Source organism: Erythrolamprus reginae, chromosome 6 (assembly GCF_031021105.1).
Source record: "Erythrolamprus reginae isolate rEryReg1 chromosome 6, rEryReg1.hap1, whole genome shotgun sequence".
Lineage (NCBI taxonomy): Eukaryota > Metazoa > Chordata > Lepidosauria > Squamata > Dipsadidae > Erythrolamprus > Erythrolamprus reginae.
Window position 1 is genome coordinate 14,075,585 of NC_091955.1, and position 17,734 is coordinate 14,093,318.

The 17,734-nt window shown below is 42.4% G+C and overlaps 1 protein-coding gene across 2 annotated transcripts in view; it reads right to left on the reverse strand.

Moving 5' to 3' along the window:
- LOC139169316 (1-acylglycerol-3-phosphate O-acyltransferase Pnpla3-like) overlaps positions 1–17,734 on the reverse strand; it is a 40,815-nt gene that overhangs the window by 7,562 nt on the left and 15,519 nt on the right. For both annotated transcript variants that reach the window (XR_011559444.1, XM_070755292.1), the window contains exons 2-7: positions 13,695–13,927; positions 12,228–12,293; positions 10,889–11,098; positions 7,405–7,465; positions 6,338–6,553; positions 2,044–2,176 (exon numbers count right to left, since the gene is read on the reverse strand). Coding sequence is in view for 1 of the 2 variants with exons in the window: in XM_070755292.1 (XP_070611393.1) it covers positions 2,044–2,176; positions 6,338–6,553; positions 7,405–7,465; positions 10,889–11,098; positions 12,228–12,293; positions 13,695–13,927 (919 nt within the window). In the remaining variant the exon portion in view is untranslated. The remainder of the gene's footprint in view (positions 1–2,043; positions 2,177–6,337; positions 6,554–7,404; positions 7,466–10,888; positions 11,099–12,227; positions 12,294–13,694; positions 13,928–17,734) is intronic.

Consider the following 17,734-nt stretch of genomic DNA (forward strand, 5'->3'; position numbering starts at 1 on the left):
ATAGCCTAGCTCTGTTAAAAGGTGCTATTGCTAACATGTTGTAAGCCACCCTGAGTCTAAGGAGAAGGGCGGCATAAAAATTGAATAAATAAATAAATAAATATGTCCTTGATTGATTGATTGATTGATTGATTGATTGATTAGATTGGTCTCTTCTATGCATAACTCTGCGCCTGCGTGGGTCCAAGACTTCCGCATCCGAATCGACCGAAGATAATGGAGATTGACTTCCTGGGCTGTGTGCCAAGCCCCCCTCTTCCAAGTCACTCCCACCTTCTTCTTCGTCCGAGGAAACTGCACTCCCTGACTCTGTCGGCAATAAAACAGGCCTATGACATGTTGAAGTTTCCCCTGCATCTACCTCCACATTCCTTGGGGCAGGAGCTGGGCCAGAGCCAACCACAACACATAATACATTTTATACCATTAGCAATAGCTTATGTGCCGCTTCGTAGTGTTTTAGTCTTCTCTAAGCGGTTTATAGAATCAGCCTCATTTTAGTGACCTCGGAAGGACGGAACGCTGAGTCAACCTTGAGCCTGGTGAAATTTGAATTGCCACATTGCAGGCAGACACCAGTCAGCAGAAATAGCCTGCAATACTGCTTACTGACCCCTGGGCCACCACATGCTCTTATAAGCATAAACAACTTAAAACCCACCTCTGCCGCCAGGCATGGGGGAATTGAGATCCTCTTTCCCCCTAGGCCTTTAGAATTCTATGCATGGTATGTATGTATGTTTGGTTTTTATATTAATTGATTTTTAATCATCAATACCAAATTACTATTGTACACTGCTTTATTGTCGCTGTTAGCCGCCCCGAGTCTCTGGAGAGGGGCGGCATACAAATCCAATAAATAAATAAATAAATAAATAAATAATACAAACCAAACACACCAAGCCAATCTCAGCCATGAACTGCCAAGATGGCACATTTTCTTATTGTTAAGACCTGTGAGTTCAACTCACTTTTTTTTTAATTGATTTTTTAAAAAAGAAAGGCTTTTTCATATATATTCTTAAACAGATCATAATCCGTACCTATTACATTTTGAAATTACAACGCATCGCACTATGTATTCAGTTAGATTATATCGTGCAGAATGCAGCTGCGAGAGCAATCATGGGCTTTCCCAAATATGCCCATGTTACACCAACACTCCGCAGTCTGCATTGCTTACCGATCAGTTTCCGGTCACAATTCAAAGTGTTGGTTATGACCTATAAAGCCCTTCATGGCACCGGACCAGATAATCTCAGGGACCGCCTTCTGCTGCACGAATCCCAGAAACCAGTTAGGTCCCACAGAGTGGGTTTTCTCCGGGTCCCATCAACTAAACAATGCCGCTTGGCGGGCCCCAGGGGAAGAGCCTTCTCTGTGGCGGCCCCGGCCCTCTGGAACCAACTCCCCCCAGAGATTAGAATTGCCCCCACCCTCCCTGCCTTTCGTAAGCTACTTAAAACCCACCTCTGCCGTCAGGCATGGGGGAATTGAGATACTCTTTCCCCCTAGGCCTTTGCAATTTTATGCATGGTATGTCTATATGTATCTTTGGTTTTTATATTAATGGGTTTTTTAATCGTTTTTAGTATTGGATTATTATTGTATACTGTTTTATTATTGCTGTTAGCCGCTCCGAGTCTCCGGAGAGGGGCGGCATACAAATCCAATAAATAATAATAATAATAATAATAATAATAATAATAATAATAATAATAATAATAATATACATTCTAATGCATTAATACAGAATAGTGAGCATGAATACAGTGTTCCCTCGATTTTCGCGGGTTTGAACTTTGCGAAAAGTCTGTACCACGGTTTTTCAAAAATATTAATTAAAAAATACTTTGCGTTTTCCCCCCCTATACCACGGTTTTTCCTGCCCGATGACATCATATGTCATCGCCAAACTTTTGTCTGCCTTTAGTAAATATTTTTTTAATACACTTTAATAAATAAACATGGTGAGTAATAATCTAAATGGTTGCTAAGGGAATGGGAAATTGCAATTTTGGAAATTAGATCGTGTACACTCACCTTACAACCACACAGAAGGCAGACTCAACCGGTAAAGTGTATGGTAGCATCATGTAGGACATTAGTTGCATGGGAAGAAATTTTGAGAGTTGAGCATAGAGTCCACTTTTTTCTTTACAAGCCTCTTGTAATGCTGTAAAAATTTAAATCAGCAGAATTGAACTCATTCAAATGGACAATCAAGCAATCAAACAACTACGCACGAATCCCAGCGGCCGATAAGGTCCCACAGAGTTGGCCTTCTCCGGGTCCCGTCAACCAAACAATGTCGTTTGGCGGGCCCCAGGGGAAGAGCCTTCTCTGTGGCGGCCCCGGCCCTCTGGAACCAACTCCCCCCCCAGAGATTAGAACGGCCCTCACCCTCCTTGTCTTTCGCAAATTACTTAAGACCCACTTTTGTCACCAGGCATGGGGGAGTTAAGTTATCCTTTCCCCCTAGGCTATTACAAGTTATGCATGGTATGTTTGTGTGTATGTTTGGATTTTTATAATAAGGGTTTTTTAGTTGTTTTATTAATTGGATTGTTCATGTTGTTTTACCACTGTTGTTAGCCACCCCGAGTCTGCGGAGAGGGGCGGCATACCAATAAATAAATAAATAAATAAATATGACTAGGACATAATCAACTTTTCCCCATCCAAAATGACCAAGTAGGACCCTCTCGTATCATCAAATTACATTTTGCTTTACACTGGGAATCCATAACCACAAATTCCCTGACTCATGAGATTCAGCCTTGTGAATGAAACAAAAACATTGGATTACCTGTGTAATCTCTAACTAAAATGGATTCATAGGAAAATTATTCTTTGACACTGGGGAAAAAATAAAGTAAAACTCTGTTTTAAGTTGGAAAAGGAAGCCAATTTGAGCTGACAGAGGCCTGACATACATTCTGCACAACTAAATCGTCCAATACTTCCAGCCAAAATTAAGTTAAAATCAATTTGCCTTGCCATAACATCTACATGACAAATGTATCACACACTGTACTATAGAGAATAGGAATTTAATTTGATTACCATATTTTTCAGAGTACCTCGGTTCTCGACCACAATTCGTTCCAAAAGTGTGGTCGAGAACCGATTTGGTCGAGTACCGAATTAATTTATCCCATAGGAAATAATGGAAATGGATTTAATTGGTTCCCAGCCCCTGTTGACTCGCTGGGAACCAATTAAATCTATTTTCTTTATTTCCTATGGGATAAAAATCTGAGGAGCTCTATAGTCTAACCTCTCCAAGCTGCAGGAAGGGTGGGGGCGGCTGCAATACCGGCAGCTTCGGGGGGCTCCTTTCTTCAGTGCTTCGTCTTGTGCACCAACTTTCTCCTTCCCGGCGGCAGCGGTGGCGACAGCAGTGGCTTCCCTTCGAGGAGCAGCAGCGGCGGGAACGTCACGTGATGAAGGGAAGCTGGTGGAGCGGCAGCAACGGCTGAGATGGCTCCACCGGCTTCCCTTCATCACGTGACGTTCCCGTCGCTGCTGCTCCTCGAATGGAAGCCGCTGCTGTCGCCACCACTGCCGCCGGGAAGGAGAAAGTTGGTGCACAAGACGAAGCACTGAGGAAAGGAGCCCCCGAAGCTGCCGCCCCCACCCTTCCTGCAGCTTGGAGAGGTTAGACTATAGAGACTGGGAGGCTGTTAAGCGGGCGGTAACATTTCGGATAACAAACAAAATTTTCTGTGGCTGTTCGGTATCCGAATTTTTGTTCAGATACCGAAGCAAATTTTTGCCGAAAATTTTGTTCGGTATCCGAAATGTACGAGAACCAAAGCGTTCGAGAACCGAGGTACCACTGTATATTCTACATGTTGTGAGCCGTCCTGAGTCTCATGAGAACGGTGGCATAGAAATCAAATCAAATCAATCAATCAATCAATCAGTCAATAAGACGGACGCACCTTAGTTTTAGGGGAGGAAAACAAGAGGAAAAAATCTGCCTCTCTCTCCCAGATGATATACACTATGTATTTTTGTGCATGTGTCTGACCCATAGAAATAGCAAAGAATTGGAGAAATGTACATTATGGCAGTACAGTGGTACCTCTACCTACAAACACCTCTACTTACGAATTTTTCTAGATAAGAACCAGCTGTTCAAGATTTCTTTTGCCTCTTCTCAAGAACCATTTTCCACTTAGAAACCCGAGCCTCTGAAACTGTAACTGGAAAAGGCAGGGAGAAGCCTCCGTGGGGCCTCTCTAGGAATCTCCTGGGAGGAAACAGGGCCGGAAAAGGAGGGGAGAAGCCTCCGTGGGGGCCTCTCTAGGAATCTCCAGGGAGGAAACAGGGCCGGAAAAAGAGGGGAGAAGCCTCCGTGGGGGCCTCTCTAGGAATCTCCTGGGAGGAAACAGGGCCGGAAAAGGAGGGGAGAAGCCTCTGTGGGGGTCTCTCTAGGAATCTCCTGGGAGGAAACAGGGCCAGAAAATGCGGGGAGGAGCCTCCGTGGGGGCCTCTCTAGGAATCTCCTGGGAGGAAACAGGGCCGGAAAAGGCAGGAAGAAGCCTCCGTGGGGCCTCTCTAGGGATCTCCTTGGACGAAACAGGGCCGGAAAAGGCGGGGAGAAGCCTCTGTGGGGCCTCTCTAGGAATCTCCTGGGACGAAACAGGGCCGGAAAAGGCGGGGAGAAGCCTCCTTGGGACCCCTCTAGGAATCTCCTGGGAGAAACAGGGCCTCCATCCTCCCTGTGGTTTCCCCAATCGCACACATTATTTGCTTTTACATTAATTCCTATGGGAAAAATTGCTCCTTCTTACAAACTTTTCTACTTAAGAACCTGGTCACGGAACGAATTAAGTTCGTAAGTAGAGGTACTACTGTATATTAATGCCAGAAAGTTTTCTTAAAGTTCTATTTACCTAAAGAGATCTACTCCAAACATGACTAAGTCAGGGTTTAACTCAGCTGCCTTATTTTAATACTAAACAGGATACTGTTATATTTTAGATTATACTTGTACAGATGTTGCTAAAATTGATGTGACTTTTTGAAGTATACATTATTCTCTGCTATTTAAAAGAAGATACAAATGCACTGGGCCTCTTCTGATCAAAAGATTATTTTAAAAAGCTTCTTCATTTTGTTAAGTTGTCTAGAACAATGATAAAGCTGTCTTTAAAAAAATAAGTCTAAGAATTTGAACATTCTATAGACATATATAGTTATTGACTTACCCCCTTGCATCCAGCTTCAGTAACAAGAAAATAAAATTCTGCCTCTGCCTCTCAGCAATTTGCCTCCTTGCAATTTTACTTTTAGTTTCACTTTCAGTTTAGCACGTGGACCCACCTGAAGCTTCAATCAGCTGCTGGTCAGGAAGCTGATAATCAGCTGCTTATATTAATCAGGCTCTGCACTGTTTGTTTGCAAGGAGGTAAATTGCTGGAAGACAGAGGCCAAAGGGTGGGGCTGGCTGGGTGGGGCTACATTTGGTGTATAAGATGCACCCAGGTTTACTCTTTTCGGGAGTAAAAAGGTGCGTCTTATACTCTGAAAAATAGGGTATATGTTTATATTTTTGATTAGGTACCCCTTTTCTGCAACAATGTCGCTTGGCGGGACCCAGGGGAAGAGCCTTCTCTGTGGCGGCCCCAGCCCTCTGGAACCAACTCCCCCCAGAGATTAGAATTGCCCCCACCCTCCTTTGCCTTTCGTAAGCTGCTTAAAACCCACCTCTGCCGCCAGGCATGGGGGAATTGAGATACACTTTCCCCCTAGGCCTTTACAATTTTATGCATGGTATGCCTGTATGTATGATTGGTTTTTATATAATGGGTTTTTAATTGTTTTTAGTATTGGATTATTGTCATATACTGTTTTATTACTGTTGTTAGCCGCCCCGAGTCTGCGGAGAGGGGCAGCATACAAATCAGATAGATAGATAGATAGATAGATAGATAGATAGATAGATAGATAGATAGATAGATAGATAGATAGGCAGAGAGAGAGAGAGAGAGAGAGAGAGAGAGAGAGAGAGATAAACATTCAGCAACCAAAATTCATCAGTGCAAAATGTATGACATTCACCAATGTAAATTCTGAAACAAAAATGTTCAAGTAAATTAATTCATGAAACCTTCAAAGTAGCCCCTTTAAGGGCCTGTTTATACATTTGGCCAACTAAAGGTAATTGATAAATCTCTCCGGTCTTGTTTATATAATAAATTAAAATGTTTCTGTACAAATGGAGGAGATCAAACAAGCAGTACATTCTATCTGGTCTCTAAATATTAGCGCTAAAGAATTAAACATAGATTTTTCCAATAATTAATTAGTTAATTTAGAATTTTACCTTCATGTAGTCTAGGAGGCAGCTTCTCAAAGAAAGTCCTGTCTGATGGCCAAGATGTTGCCTTTAGCTGATCAATAAATACTTTTTTGTCTGGCATCTTTTCTTTGTCTTTATTTCCTGCATTTTTTTTATCAGTGTAGCCTGAGATTTGAGAACATCCCAGATGTTCCTGATTACTTAAGGCAAAGTCGGGAGATATGGATTCTTGCAGAAAACCTTAATAAATAGATTTTTTTTTGAAAAAAAACCACTTCTGTTATAAGTGACAGTATGCAAAGTCAGCGAGATAAAATGCAGGCCATTTTAAAAAAAACCACGAAGATTTTCTACAATCTTAATTTTCAAATCTTGGACTAAGAATGTATGCCTATTTGCAACTGCGTTGTAACTTCTACCAGCTTCTTCCAACTTTTAAAGCTGAGATGTTCTTACTAGCAAACAGCAATGAATTAGCAAATATTTAGTTTTATAGCATGCCCATAGCATACCTTTTTGATAAGGCTTGGGTTGCTTAAATTGCCAATATTCATTGGATGAGTACCGCACTGCGCAGTCTGCATTGGTTGCCGATCAGTTTCCGGTCACAATTCAAAAGTGTTGGTTATGACCGATAAAGCCCTTCATGGCATTGGACCAGAATATCTCCGGGACCGCCTTCTGCCGCACGAATCCCAGCAACCAGTTAGGTCCCACAGAGTCGGCCACAATGTCATCTGGCAGGACCCAGGGGAAGAGCCTTCTCTGTGGTGGCCCCAATCCTCTGGAATCAATTCCCCCCGGAGATTAGGATTGCCCCTACCCTCCTTGCCTTTCGTAAACTCCTTAAAACCCACCTCTGTTGTCAAGCATGGGGGAATTGATTCCCCTGGGCCGTTTCCATTTTATGTATGGTTCATATGAGACGTATGATTGTTTTTTACATTAAGGGGTTTTAAACTGTTTTTAATTGTTGGATTTGTACTGTTTTTATTGTTGTAAGCCGCCCCGAGTCTTCGGAGAGGGGCGGCATACAAATCTAATAAATAATAATAATGTTACATGAAGTAAAGCTGAGAATAGTAACCTACCGTTTACTTTCAAAAAACTAAGGGCATCTGAATATCCTTCTTCACAGAGTTCAACCAGCAACTTCAAAGAAATTTGCAGAAAATTAGTTAAGTAAGTTTGAAAACTTGTAGAAAGAACATTTTATATACAGTATTTCATGCCACTTATATTACGGAGAACATGGAAAAGTAATTTACTTCCACTGACAGCCTGGTACTAAATGAAAATAACATTTGAAGGAATATTTCATGAAGATATTCCTAATCTCCCTAAAGTGTCTCCCTGCACAATACAGTGGTACCTCATCTTACGAACACCTCTTCTAACGAACTTTTCAAGATACGAACCCGGTGTTTAAGATTTTTTTGCCTCTTCTTCCGAACTATTTTCACCTTACGAACCCCAGCAGCTGCTGCTGGGATGAAGGGGTTTCTTTTTTTCCCCTTTTTTGAAGAAAGAAAAGGGAGGGGCGGCTTGGAGGAGGAAAGATTTTGCAGAGAACAAGGTGCTTGCAAAGGCACTGAAAGGGTGTCTTTTGAAGAAAGAAAAGGGAGGGGCGGCTTGGAGGAGGAAAGATTTTGCAGAGAACAAGGTGCTTGCAAAGGCACTGAAAGGGTGTCTTTTGAAGAAAGAAAAGGGAGGGGCGGCTTGGAGGAGGAAAGATTTTGCAGAGAACAAGGTGCTTGCAAAGGCACTGAAAGGGTGTCTTTTGAAGAAAGAAAAGGGAGGGGCGGCTTGGAGGAGGAAAGATTTTGCAGAGAACAACGTGCTTGCAAAGGCACTGAAACGGTGTCTTTTGAAGAAAGAAAAGGGAGGGGCGCCCCCCTTGCCTTTCTTCCTTCCCACTCACCCTTTAGCCTAGCCTTGCTTCTTCTACCCGCCCCCTTTAGCTGCTCCTCCCTGCCCTCTGTTCGCCTCCCTTCTAAAGTTTGGGATTTTCCTGAAGGATTTGCACACATTATTTGCTTTTACATTGATTCCTATGGGAAACATTGTTTCATCTTACGAACTTTTCACCTTACGAACCTCCTCCTGGAACCAATTAAGTTCGTATGATGAGGTACCACTGTATTAACTGGGTCTCCTTTTGCCCACACAGCCTGGAAAGATAAACGGAAACATCACAAGCCATGCACAAATAACAATGCACTCTTCCTAAGAAGGTGGTTTCTCCAAGGCCATTCCTATATCTCCGGAACCGCCTGCTACCGCACGAATCCCAACGGCCGTTAAGGTCCCACAGAGTTGGCCTTCTCCGGGTCCCGTCGACTAAGCAATGTCTAGCGGGCCCCAGGGGAAGAGCCTTCTCTGTGGCGGCTCCGGCCCTCTGGAATCAACTCCCCCCGGAGATTAGAACTGCTCCCACCCTCGTCTTCCGTAAACTACTTAAGACCCACCTATACCGCCAGGCACAGGGGATCTGAGACATCTTTCCCCCAGGCTTATTATAATTTATGTTTGGTATGTATGTGCTGTTTGGTTTTTAATTATGATAGGGTTTTTAGTTTTTTAATATTAGATTTGTGCCATTATAATATTGTTTTTAGCATTGTTGTGAGCCGCCCCGAGTCTTCGGAGAGAGGCGGCATACAAATCAAAAATAATAATAATAATAATAATAATAATAACAACAACAATAATAATAACAACAATAATATTATTATTATTATTATTATTATTATTATTATTATTATCCAGAGATGGGATTTAGCAGGTCCAGATTGGTTCAGTTAAACTGGTAGTGGCGACCTGTGGGTGGACCCCATCCTTGGGGTCCGCCCAAGCACAATCCCATCCTATATTGCTGTGTTTTGTGATACCGCACACCTGCACAGACGTATAAGCATGAGCAAATTGCCATGTTTTTTGACACTGCATATACAGGGGGGTGGACAAGAAAATGGAAACACCTTGCAGCTCTTCCGTGGAATACAGATTTGTGAAGCTCCCTTCGAAACGTTTTTGTGGAAACTGGGTTCTGTACGTGTCTATTGAGCTCTGCAGTGATTTTAGGAGCTGCGGTCTTGCGATCCGCTCTAATAATTCGCTTTAGAGTCCCGAAGGTCTCTCTCAGACAACTTCGACTTTCGACCAGACCTGTGTTTGGCTGAGGACGTTTTTCCTTCTCTTTCAAAAGCAGTCATGACTTTTGAGACATGACCTCTTGAAACGCCAAACATTCGGGCACTTTCTGTTACACTAGCGCCTGCCATTCGAGCACCAACAATTTGGCCTCTTTGAAAGTCTGAGAGGTCTGCCATTTCTAGAAGGTTATAACCAATTTCCTTAAATTTCTGTAAAAAAAAAAAGGTAGTTTGAAAAACATATCAAATAACAGAATTTAAAAAACATTAAAATATGTCAAGCTTGCATTGATTTGAATATGTTCAAACATTATGATGCCAAAAAGTCAGTGTTTCCATTTATTTGTCCACCCCCTGTATGTGTGGACAGTGTGTACGAGCAAATTGCCATCAAAGTGTTGGTAATGACCTTTAAAGCCCTACATGGCAGTGGACCTGAATACCTCCGGAACCGCCTTCTACCGCACGAATCCCAGCGGCCGATAAGGTCCCACAGAGATGGCCTTCTCCGGGTCCCGTCGACCAAACAATGTCGTTTGGCGGGCCCCAGGGAAAGAGCCTTCTCTGTGGCAGCCCCGGCCCTCTGGAATCAACTCCCCTCAGAGATTAGAACGGCCCCCACCCTCCTTGTCTTTCGCAAATTACTTAAGACCCACCTTTATCGCCAGGCATGGGGGAACTAAGACATCCTCCCCCAGGCTTTTATATTTTATGTTTGGTATGTATGTGCTATATGGTTTTAATTGCTGGGGTTTTATATATGTTTTTTAATATTGGATTTGTTTTACTGCTATATTGTTTTATTATTGTTGTGAGCCGCCCCGAGTCTTCAGAGAGGGGCGGCATACAAGTCCAATAAATTATTATTATTATTATTATTATTATTATTATTATTATTATTATTATTATTAATTGAAAAAAGCCTGCAAGCCGATAAGAGCCAGGAATATTGTTAGCAGCACAGGGCTGAAGAAAAAAGCTTCAGAGAAGCTACATTCAGAGTATTTATTTCTTTTATTTTTATGCCGCCCTTCTCCTTAGACTCAGGGCGGCTTACAACATGTTAGCAATAGCACTTTTGTAACAGAGCTAGGCTATTGCCCCCACCATCCAGGTCCTCATTTGACCCACCTCGGAAGGATGGAAGGCTGAGTCAACCTTGAGCCGGTGATGAGATTTGAACCGCTGACCTTCAGATCTACAGTCAGCTTCAGTGGCCTGCAGTACAGCACTCTACCTGCTGCGCCACCCCGGCTCTGTATAAAACGCACCCAAATTTTCAGCCTCTTTTTTTGGAGGGGGAAAGGTGCATCCTATACTCCGAAAAATACGATACATCATTTTCTCAAGGTCATACAAATAACTATCAGCATCAATAAAAAGAATCATCACATAATAAGCAATGTTGAACATACAATACCTGGGGCTCTGGAGGAAAAAGTGCTCGAGTCAAACGATATATGTTCCCTAAGCTAAACTGAATGCTTGTATTAGTTAAATTCATCAGGTAGAAGTTTGCAACGTTCCCCTTGGGACATATGTCAAATTCCCCGGAGAAAGGAGAAATAGTTATGGTGTTCTTCGAACTACAGCGAGGTAAGTTGTCACTTAGTCCACCGTCCACGTAGCGCTTTAAGGAAGAGAGGAAGAGAGAGATATGAAAGTCTGTACTTGCTTAATTAAGCAAAAAGTATCGTATTTAATTCAAGCAAGTTAAGCTTAAAAGGTTAGAAAACACTTACTAAACGCTAGAAATTAATTAGTGGGATTCACGTCACAACAACACTCCGCAGTCTGCATTGGTTGCCGATCAGTTTCCGGTCACAATTCAAAGTGTTGGTTATGACCTATAAAGCCCTTCATGGCACCGGACCAGATTATCTCTGGGACCGCCTTCTGCCGCACGAATCCCAGCGACCAGTCCCACATAGTGGGCTTTCTCCGGGTCCCGTCAACTAAACAATGTCGTTTGGCGGGACCCAGGGGAAGAGCCTTCTCTGTGGCGGCCCCGACCCTCTGGAACCAGCTCCCCCTGGAGATTAGAACTGCCCCCACCCTCCTCGCCTTTCGTAAACTCCTTAAAACCCACCTCTGCCATCAGGCATGGGGGAATTATGCATGGTATGTTTGTGTGTATGTTTGCTTTTAATAATTATTTATTATTATTATTTATTGGATTTGTATGCCGCCCCTCTCCGCAGACTCGGGGCGGCTAATAATGGGGTTTTTAGTGTTTTTAAAATTATTAGATTTGTTGTAGATAGTTTTATTGTTGCTGTGAGCCGCCCCGAGTCTACAGAGAGGGGCGGAAATCAAATCAAATCAAATCTCAAATCAAATCTCAAATCAAATCTCAAATCAAATCTCAAATCAAATCAAATCAAATTTAAAAAAAACTAAATAAATAAACAAATAAACAAATAAATAAACAAACAAACAAATAAGTAAATAAATAAAATACCGTATTTTTGGTCTATAAGACGCATCTTTTTCCTCCCTAAAAGAGGCTGATAATTTGGGTGTGTCTTATATTCCGAATATAGATTTTTTTTTCCCCAACCCTAACACATGGTTTTCCTTCACTCTGTTGATGAAGGAAAACTGACGTTTAGATAAAAGGAGATGAGTTAATCTCTACGTCTTTCTAAGAAGTTCTGAAGAGGAAAGCGCGGTTCCATCAAATTATAGCAGGCCTCAGCTCAGTTTATCTCCCCCCAAAAAATTCCAATGCTGATTTATCAACAATAAACAATACTTACCACGCCTCTAAATGAAGGCGGAATGAGGCCGCAATATATAGGCACAAATGAGCTGCAAAGCAGGGCCTATGGAAGATTTTTAAAATAAATAAATAAAGATTAGCTATAATTATTTCAAACTGCAAAGGAAAATCATCTTAGAACAATGCAGGTCACAAATCCAATTCCTTCCGGTACAAACTTTGTTTGTAAATACAGTGTTCCCTCGAGTATTAATTAAAAAATTAAAAAATACTTTGCGGGGGGGTTTTTTATACCATGGTTTTTCCTGCCTGTTGACGTCATACGTCATCGCCAAACTAATAATTTTTGCAAATAAATAACAAAAAAAAATTATTGTTAATAAATAATTATGTTTATAAATATCAGGATCACTAAGTGTCTTATTCAATGGTGAGTACCAGTAATAATGGTGAGCAAATGGTTGTTAAGGGAATGGGAAATGGTAATTTAGGGGTTTAAAGTGTTAAGGGATGGCTTGTGATACTGTCCATAGCCCAAAATGGGGTATTTACTTCCGCATCTCTACTTCGCGGAAATTCAACTTTCGCGGGCAGTCTCGGAACGCATCCCCCGCGAAAATCGAGGGAACATTGTATAACCAGAGTGTCCAGGGGGAAAGCATTTTGAAATTCCCTGATATTTCCCTAACATTTCCCTGTAACTTGTAATCTACTTAAGGCAAGGTTGTAGATGACATCCAGTGATGGGCTCCTACAGGAACGGCCAGGAACACAGTTCCGGTAGCAAAATTTGGAGCTCCGCCCCAGGGCACCCAATTTGAACTGAAAGATGTTGAAACAAAATGCATAAGCCACGCCCACAGTGTGGTAGTAAACATGTTGGTAGCCCATCACTGATGACACCATACCAAATGGCTAAGCCATGGAGAAATATCAGTAGCTGAGGAAGCAAGGTTATTTATTTATTTATTCATTCATTCATTCATTCATTCGATTTTTTATGCCGCCCTTCTCCTTAGACTCAAGGCGCCTTACAACATGTTAGCAATAGCACTTTTTAACAGAGCCAGCATATTGCCCCCACAATCCAGGTCCTCATTTTACCCACCTCAGAAGGATGGAAGGCTGAGTCAACCTTGAGCCGGTGATGAGATTTGAACCGCTGACCTTCAGATCTACAGTCAGCTTCAGTGGCCTGCAGTACAGCACTCTACCTGCTGCGCCACCCCGGCTCTTTTATATACTTTTCCCCTGACTTTTAAACATTTTAATAGTTTGTTTTTTTTCTTTTGATTTATTCAGTTTTTTTCAAATTCCCTGATATTTTCCGAACTGCCAATAATTCCCTGGTTTGCTGGATACCTTGATAACATGGTAAAAAGAAAATTGCTCCGAGTCCGTTATGAAATGAGTGGCATATAAAATAAATAAATAAATGAGTGAATGAGTGAATGAATGAATGAATGAATGAATGAATGAAATATAGAGAAAGCACAGAACATACCTGTACAACCTCTTCTTTAGAATTAAAATCGGATATTAATACGTTTTCCCCATCGGACACTCGTGTCAGCGAAATTGCGATTTTCCCCGATAACAATTTGTAACAGTTTTCAGGGAGATTTTTGCAGAGGCCGTCTCTTATTATTTTCAACACGTTGAAGGAAGGGTGAAGAGGACCGAGATTCCGTTTCCTGGCTTCTTTGGCTAAGCCCAAAACATCTGCACAAGCTTGAGCTGAAAGATACAGAAGCATTCGTGAGACAAGATGTCAGATTTAAGTATTCCTTACAAATGCATGCTTCCTCCATTGATTATTTCATTTTAAAATGTTTTTAAAAAGCAAAACGTGCCTTAAAATATCCCAAAGCTAACATTCCACACCAGATTTTTATTAATGCCATCCAGATGAATATGTTCATCCTTGTACCTGGAACCATTGAAAAACCTGAGCGAGAAAACGCTTTATCTGAATTATTTCAGAAGTAATTCATCTGACATTAATTAATTGAATCCCTGAATTTGCTTTTTTTTAATTAACATTTTTATTGATTTTTATAATATAAAACACACACACAACATATTACATATAACATAAGATTTCTCTCTCCCTCTCCCTCTCTCTCTTTCAGCGAGAGCGCTTTCTCCGAGTTCTTTGGGAACGCCTGCCCTGCCTCTACTGCAGCCCCCTTGCTGAAAGCTCGGGAGGAAAGCGCTCCCAGCGAAGGGGCTGCGAGAGGGGTGGGGCGGGCATTCCCGAAGCGCACGGAAACTCTCTCTCGCAGCCCCCTGGCTGGGAGCGCAGGAGGTGGAGGTGGAGGAGAGGGGGCGGATCGGATGGGCGGGGGGGCAGGGCCAAAGGCACGGTGGGGAGGCAGGGGCGGCCACGGCTCCCTTTCCTTTTACTGCCGGCGCCTCCCCCCCGTGGGCTGGCAGGGGGATGGGGAGCGCGCGCCCGTGGAAAAGGGCGCACGCGGGGGTATTTGGGGGTGCACGCCTGCTCATGAGCGCAGCTTACGGGGAACGGTGGTACGAATGTGAAACTTTAGATATACATTATTTGAATTGTCAGGAGTGCGTGTGTAAATGTTGTGTTTCTTCAGACAGATGTCGGTGAGAGCGATCAACCAGTGGAATGGCTTGCCAGCAGAAACTGTGAACGTCCCAGCCTGCTGAAGTGCAATTTTTTCCTCCAGAAGTTCAGCAAAAGTTTCGTCCTTTGCAGACGAGCCATGGAGCTGTTGGCCAATCGGGAGGCTCAAACGGAGGTGGGGAATCCCAATAGGGAATTCCATGGGCGGAGCTTTGACGTCACGGAGACTGAAATGTGGAATCCAGGAAGGACGTCTTCGTGACGTCAAAGCTCCGCCCATGGAATTCCCTATTGGGATTCCCCACCTCCGTTTGAGCCTCCTGACCGTCCGACAGCTCCGCGGCTCTTCTGCAAAGGTGACACCCGGACGGCGGCGCTTCTCGGCGGCCTCCCGAACGCCAAACCCGAACTTTTGCCAAACTTCCGGGTTTGGCGTTCAGGAGAACGCTGAGAAGTGCCCAGCTGTTTCAAAAGATGACACCTGGGCGGCGGCGCCCAGTGGAGCGCCGTTTTTGCGATTATTTTTTTTTGCTTGCATGCACTAATTGATTTTACATTGTTTATGGGAAACATTGTTTTGTCTTACGAACTTTTCACCTTACAAACCTCCTCCCAGAACCAATTAAGTTCATAAGACGAGGTATCACTGTACAATGAATATCGGTAATTTTTACCAGTATTGGGTAAAATATCTACATATACTATCATTTTACTGACAAATTCTTCCTTTCTTTAGGTTGAAACATCAATCCTATTAATACTTTGAATGAAATGGAAATACTGAACTATGAACATATTAAAAGGAAACATATTGAAAAACGGACATCGGTCACTTTTTTTCGTTGTTACCTTGGTCATCATTGTCTTTCTGATGTGCAGATATATAGAAGGATGTACTTATGTATTGCATTAAACATTTTGTTTGCATGTGCCCTTAGGGTTGTAATAAACTTAATGGCTAACCATTAATCAGACGGGATATTAAAATAAGAGGGGGTCTGCTATGGATCCAGGTCCTTCATTTTCAGATTTATTTCTTGTGCCAAGGCTGAATTTGAATCAAAATATACTGCTCAAAAAAATAAAGAGAACACTCAAATAACGAATGAAATATTCTCATTGAATACTTTGTTCTGTACAAAGTTGAATGTGCACAACAGCATGTGGAATTGATTGTCAATCGGTATTAATTCCTAAGTGGACAGTTTGATTTCACAGAAGTTTGATTTACTTGAGAGTTATACTGTGTTGTTTAAGTGTTCCCTTTATTTTTTTTTTTGAGCAGTGGATAATAGCAGAATTTGGTTGTAAGAGGTGAGAGACACCTTTTCCGAATTAGCCATAATGAAAGATGTACAGTGGTACCTCGTCATACGAACCCCTCGTCATACGAACTTTTCGAGATACGAACCCGGGGTTCGGAATTTTTTTGCCTCTTGTTACGAACTTTTTTCGCCTTACAAACCCGCCGCCACCGCTCGGATGCCCCACCCCCAGACTTCCGTTGTAAGCAAAGCGCCCGTTTTTGCGATCCTGGGATTCCCCTGAGGCTCCCCTCCATGGGAAACCTCACCTCTGGACTTCCGTGTTTTTGCGATGCTGCGATTTCACTGAGGCTTCCCTCGCTGGGAATCCCCACCTCCAGACTTCCGTTGCCAGTGGAGTGCCCGTTTTTGCGATCCTGGAATTCCCCTCCTGGGATTCCCCTACAGCATGACAAAAATGCGGAAGTCCAGAGGTGGGGTTTCCCATGGAGGGGAGCTTCAGGGGAATCCCACCAGCGCAAAAACGGGCGCTTTGGCTTGAAAAAGGGGTAAATTTTGGCCTTGCACGCATTAATCGGTTTTCCATTGATTCCTATGAGAAACATTGTTTCGTCTTACAAACTTTTCACCTTACGAACCTCCTCCTGGAACCAATTAAGTTCGTAAGACGAGGTATCACTGTACTTTGTTCTGTACAAAGTTGAATGTGCACAACAGCATGTGGAATTGATTGTCAATCGGTATTGCTTCCTAAATGGACAGTTTGATTTCACAGAAGTTTGATTTACTTAAGAGTTATACTGTGTTGTTTAAGTGTTCCCTTTATTTTTTTTTTTTAGCAGTGTATAATAGCAGAATTTGGTTGTAAGAGGTGAGAGACACCTTTTCCGAATTAGCCGTAATGAAAGATGTACTTTGGTACCTTATCAAAGACTTGCTCAACCAACGACCTTCCCAGCTTTTTTGCTAGATTAGATGTTGTCACTGGAACATCTGTTAACTCTGCAAATATCTGTCCAGGAATCTGGTAAAGTGAATGCCCTGCAGTAACCCATTTGGCACAGGGAGATAAAAAGGATTACCCCAAGTATCAGCTGAGGCTCGGCTTATTCTCCTGAACCAATCACGAAACGGCATTTGCATTTTTATTACGGATGCCCTATCCCAGTCACAACTTTTGCCCTGTTTCACTTCCAGAGAAGTTAAAGGCAAACTTTCCAAAAGGAGTTTGACCTGAAAAGAGACGGCTGAATAATAATAATAATAATAATAAAATTTAAATGAAAGGGAGCAGCCTGCAAACCAGCTGCAAACACACAGACACAGTCTACCTATCTTATCAATGTGCGTACACACATATACACACACATATAATTACACAGACATACAAATATATACAGTAATCCCTCATTTTTCGCTGGGGATGTGTTGCAAGACCACCTGTGAAAAACAAATTTCCGTGAAGTAGAGGAAAGATAGGGTTTTTAATGTATTTAATGAATATTTGGACTTTAAAAACCCACCCTTTGCATTAAACAGTCATTCTATTATTATTATTATTATTATTATTATTATTATTATTATTATTAATTAATTAATTTGTTTGTTTGTTTATTTAGATTTGTATGCCGCCCCTCTCCGCAGACTCGGGGCGGCTCACAGCAAAGTGAAAAAACAATTTACAGC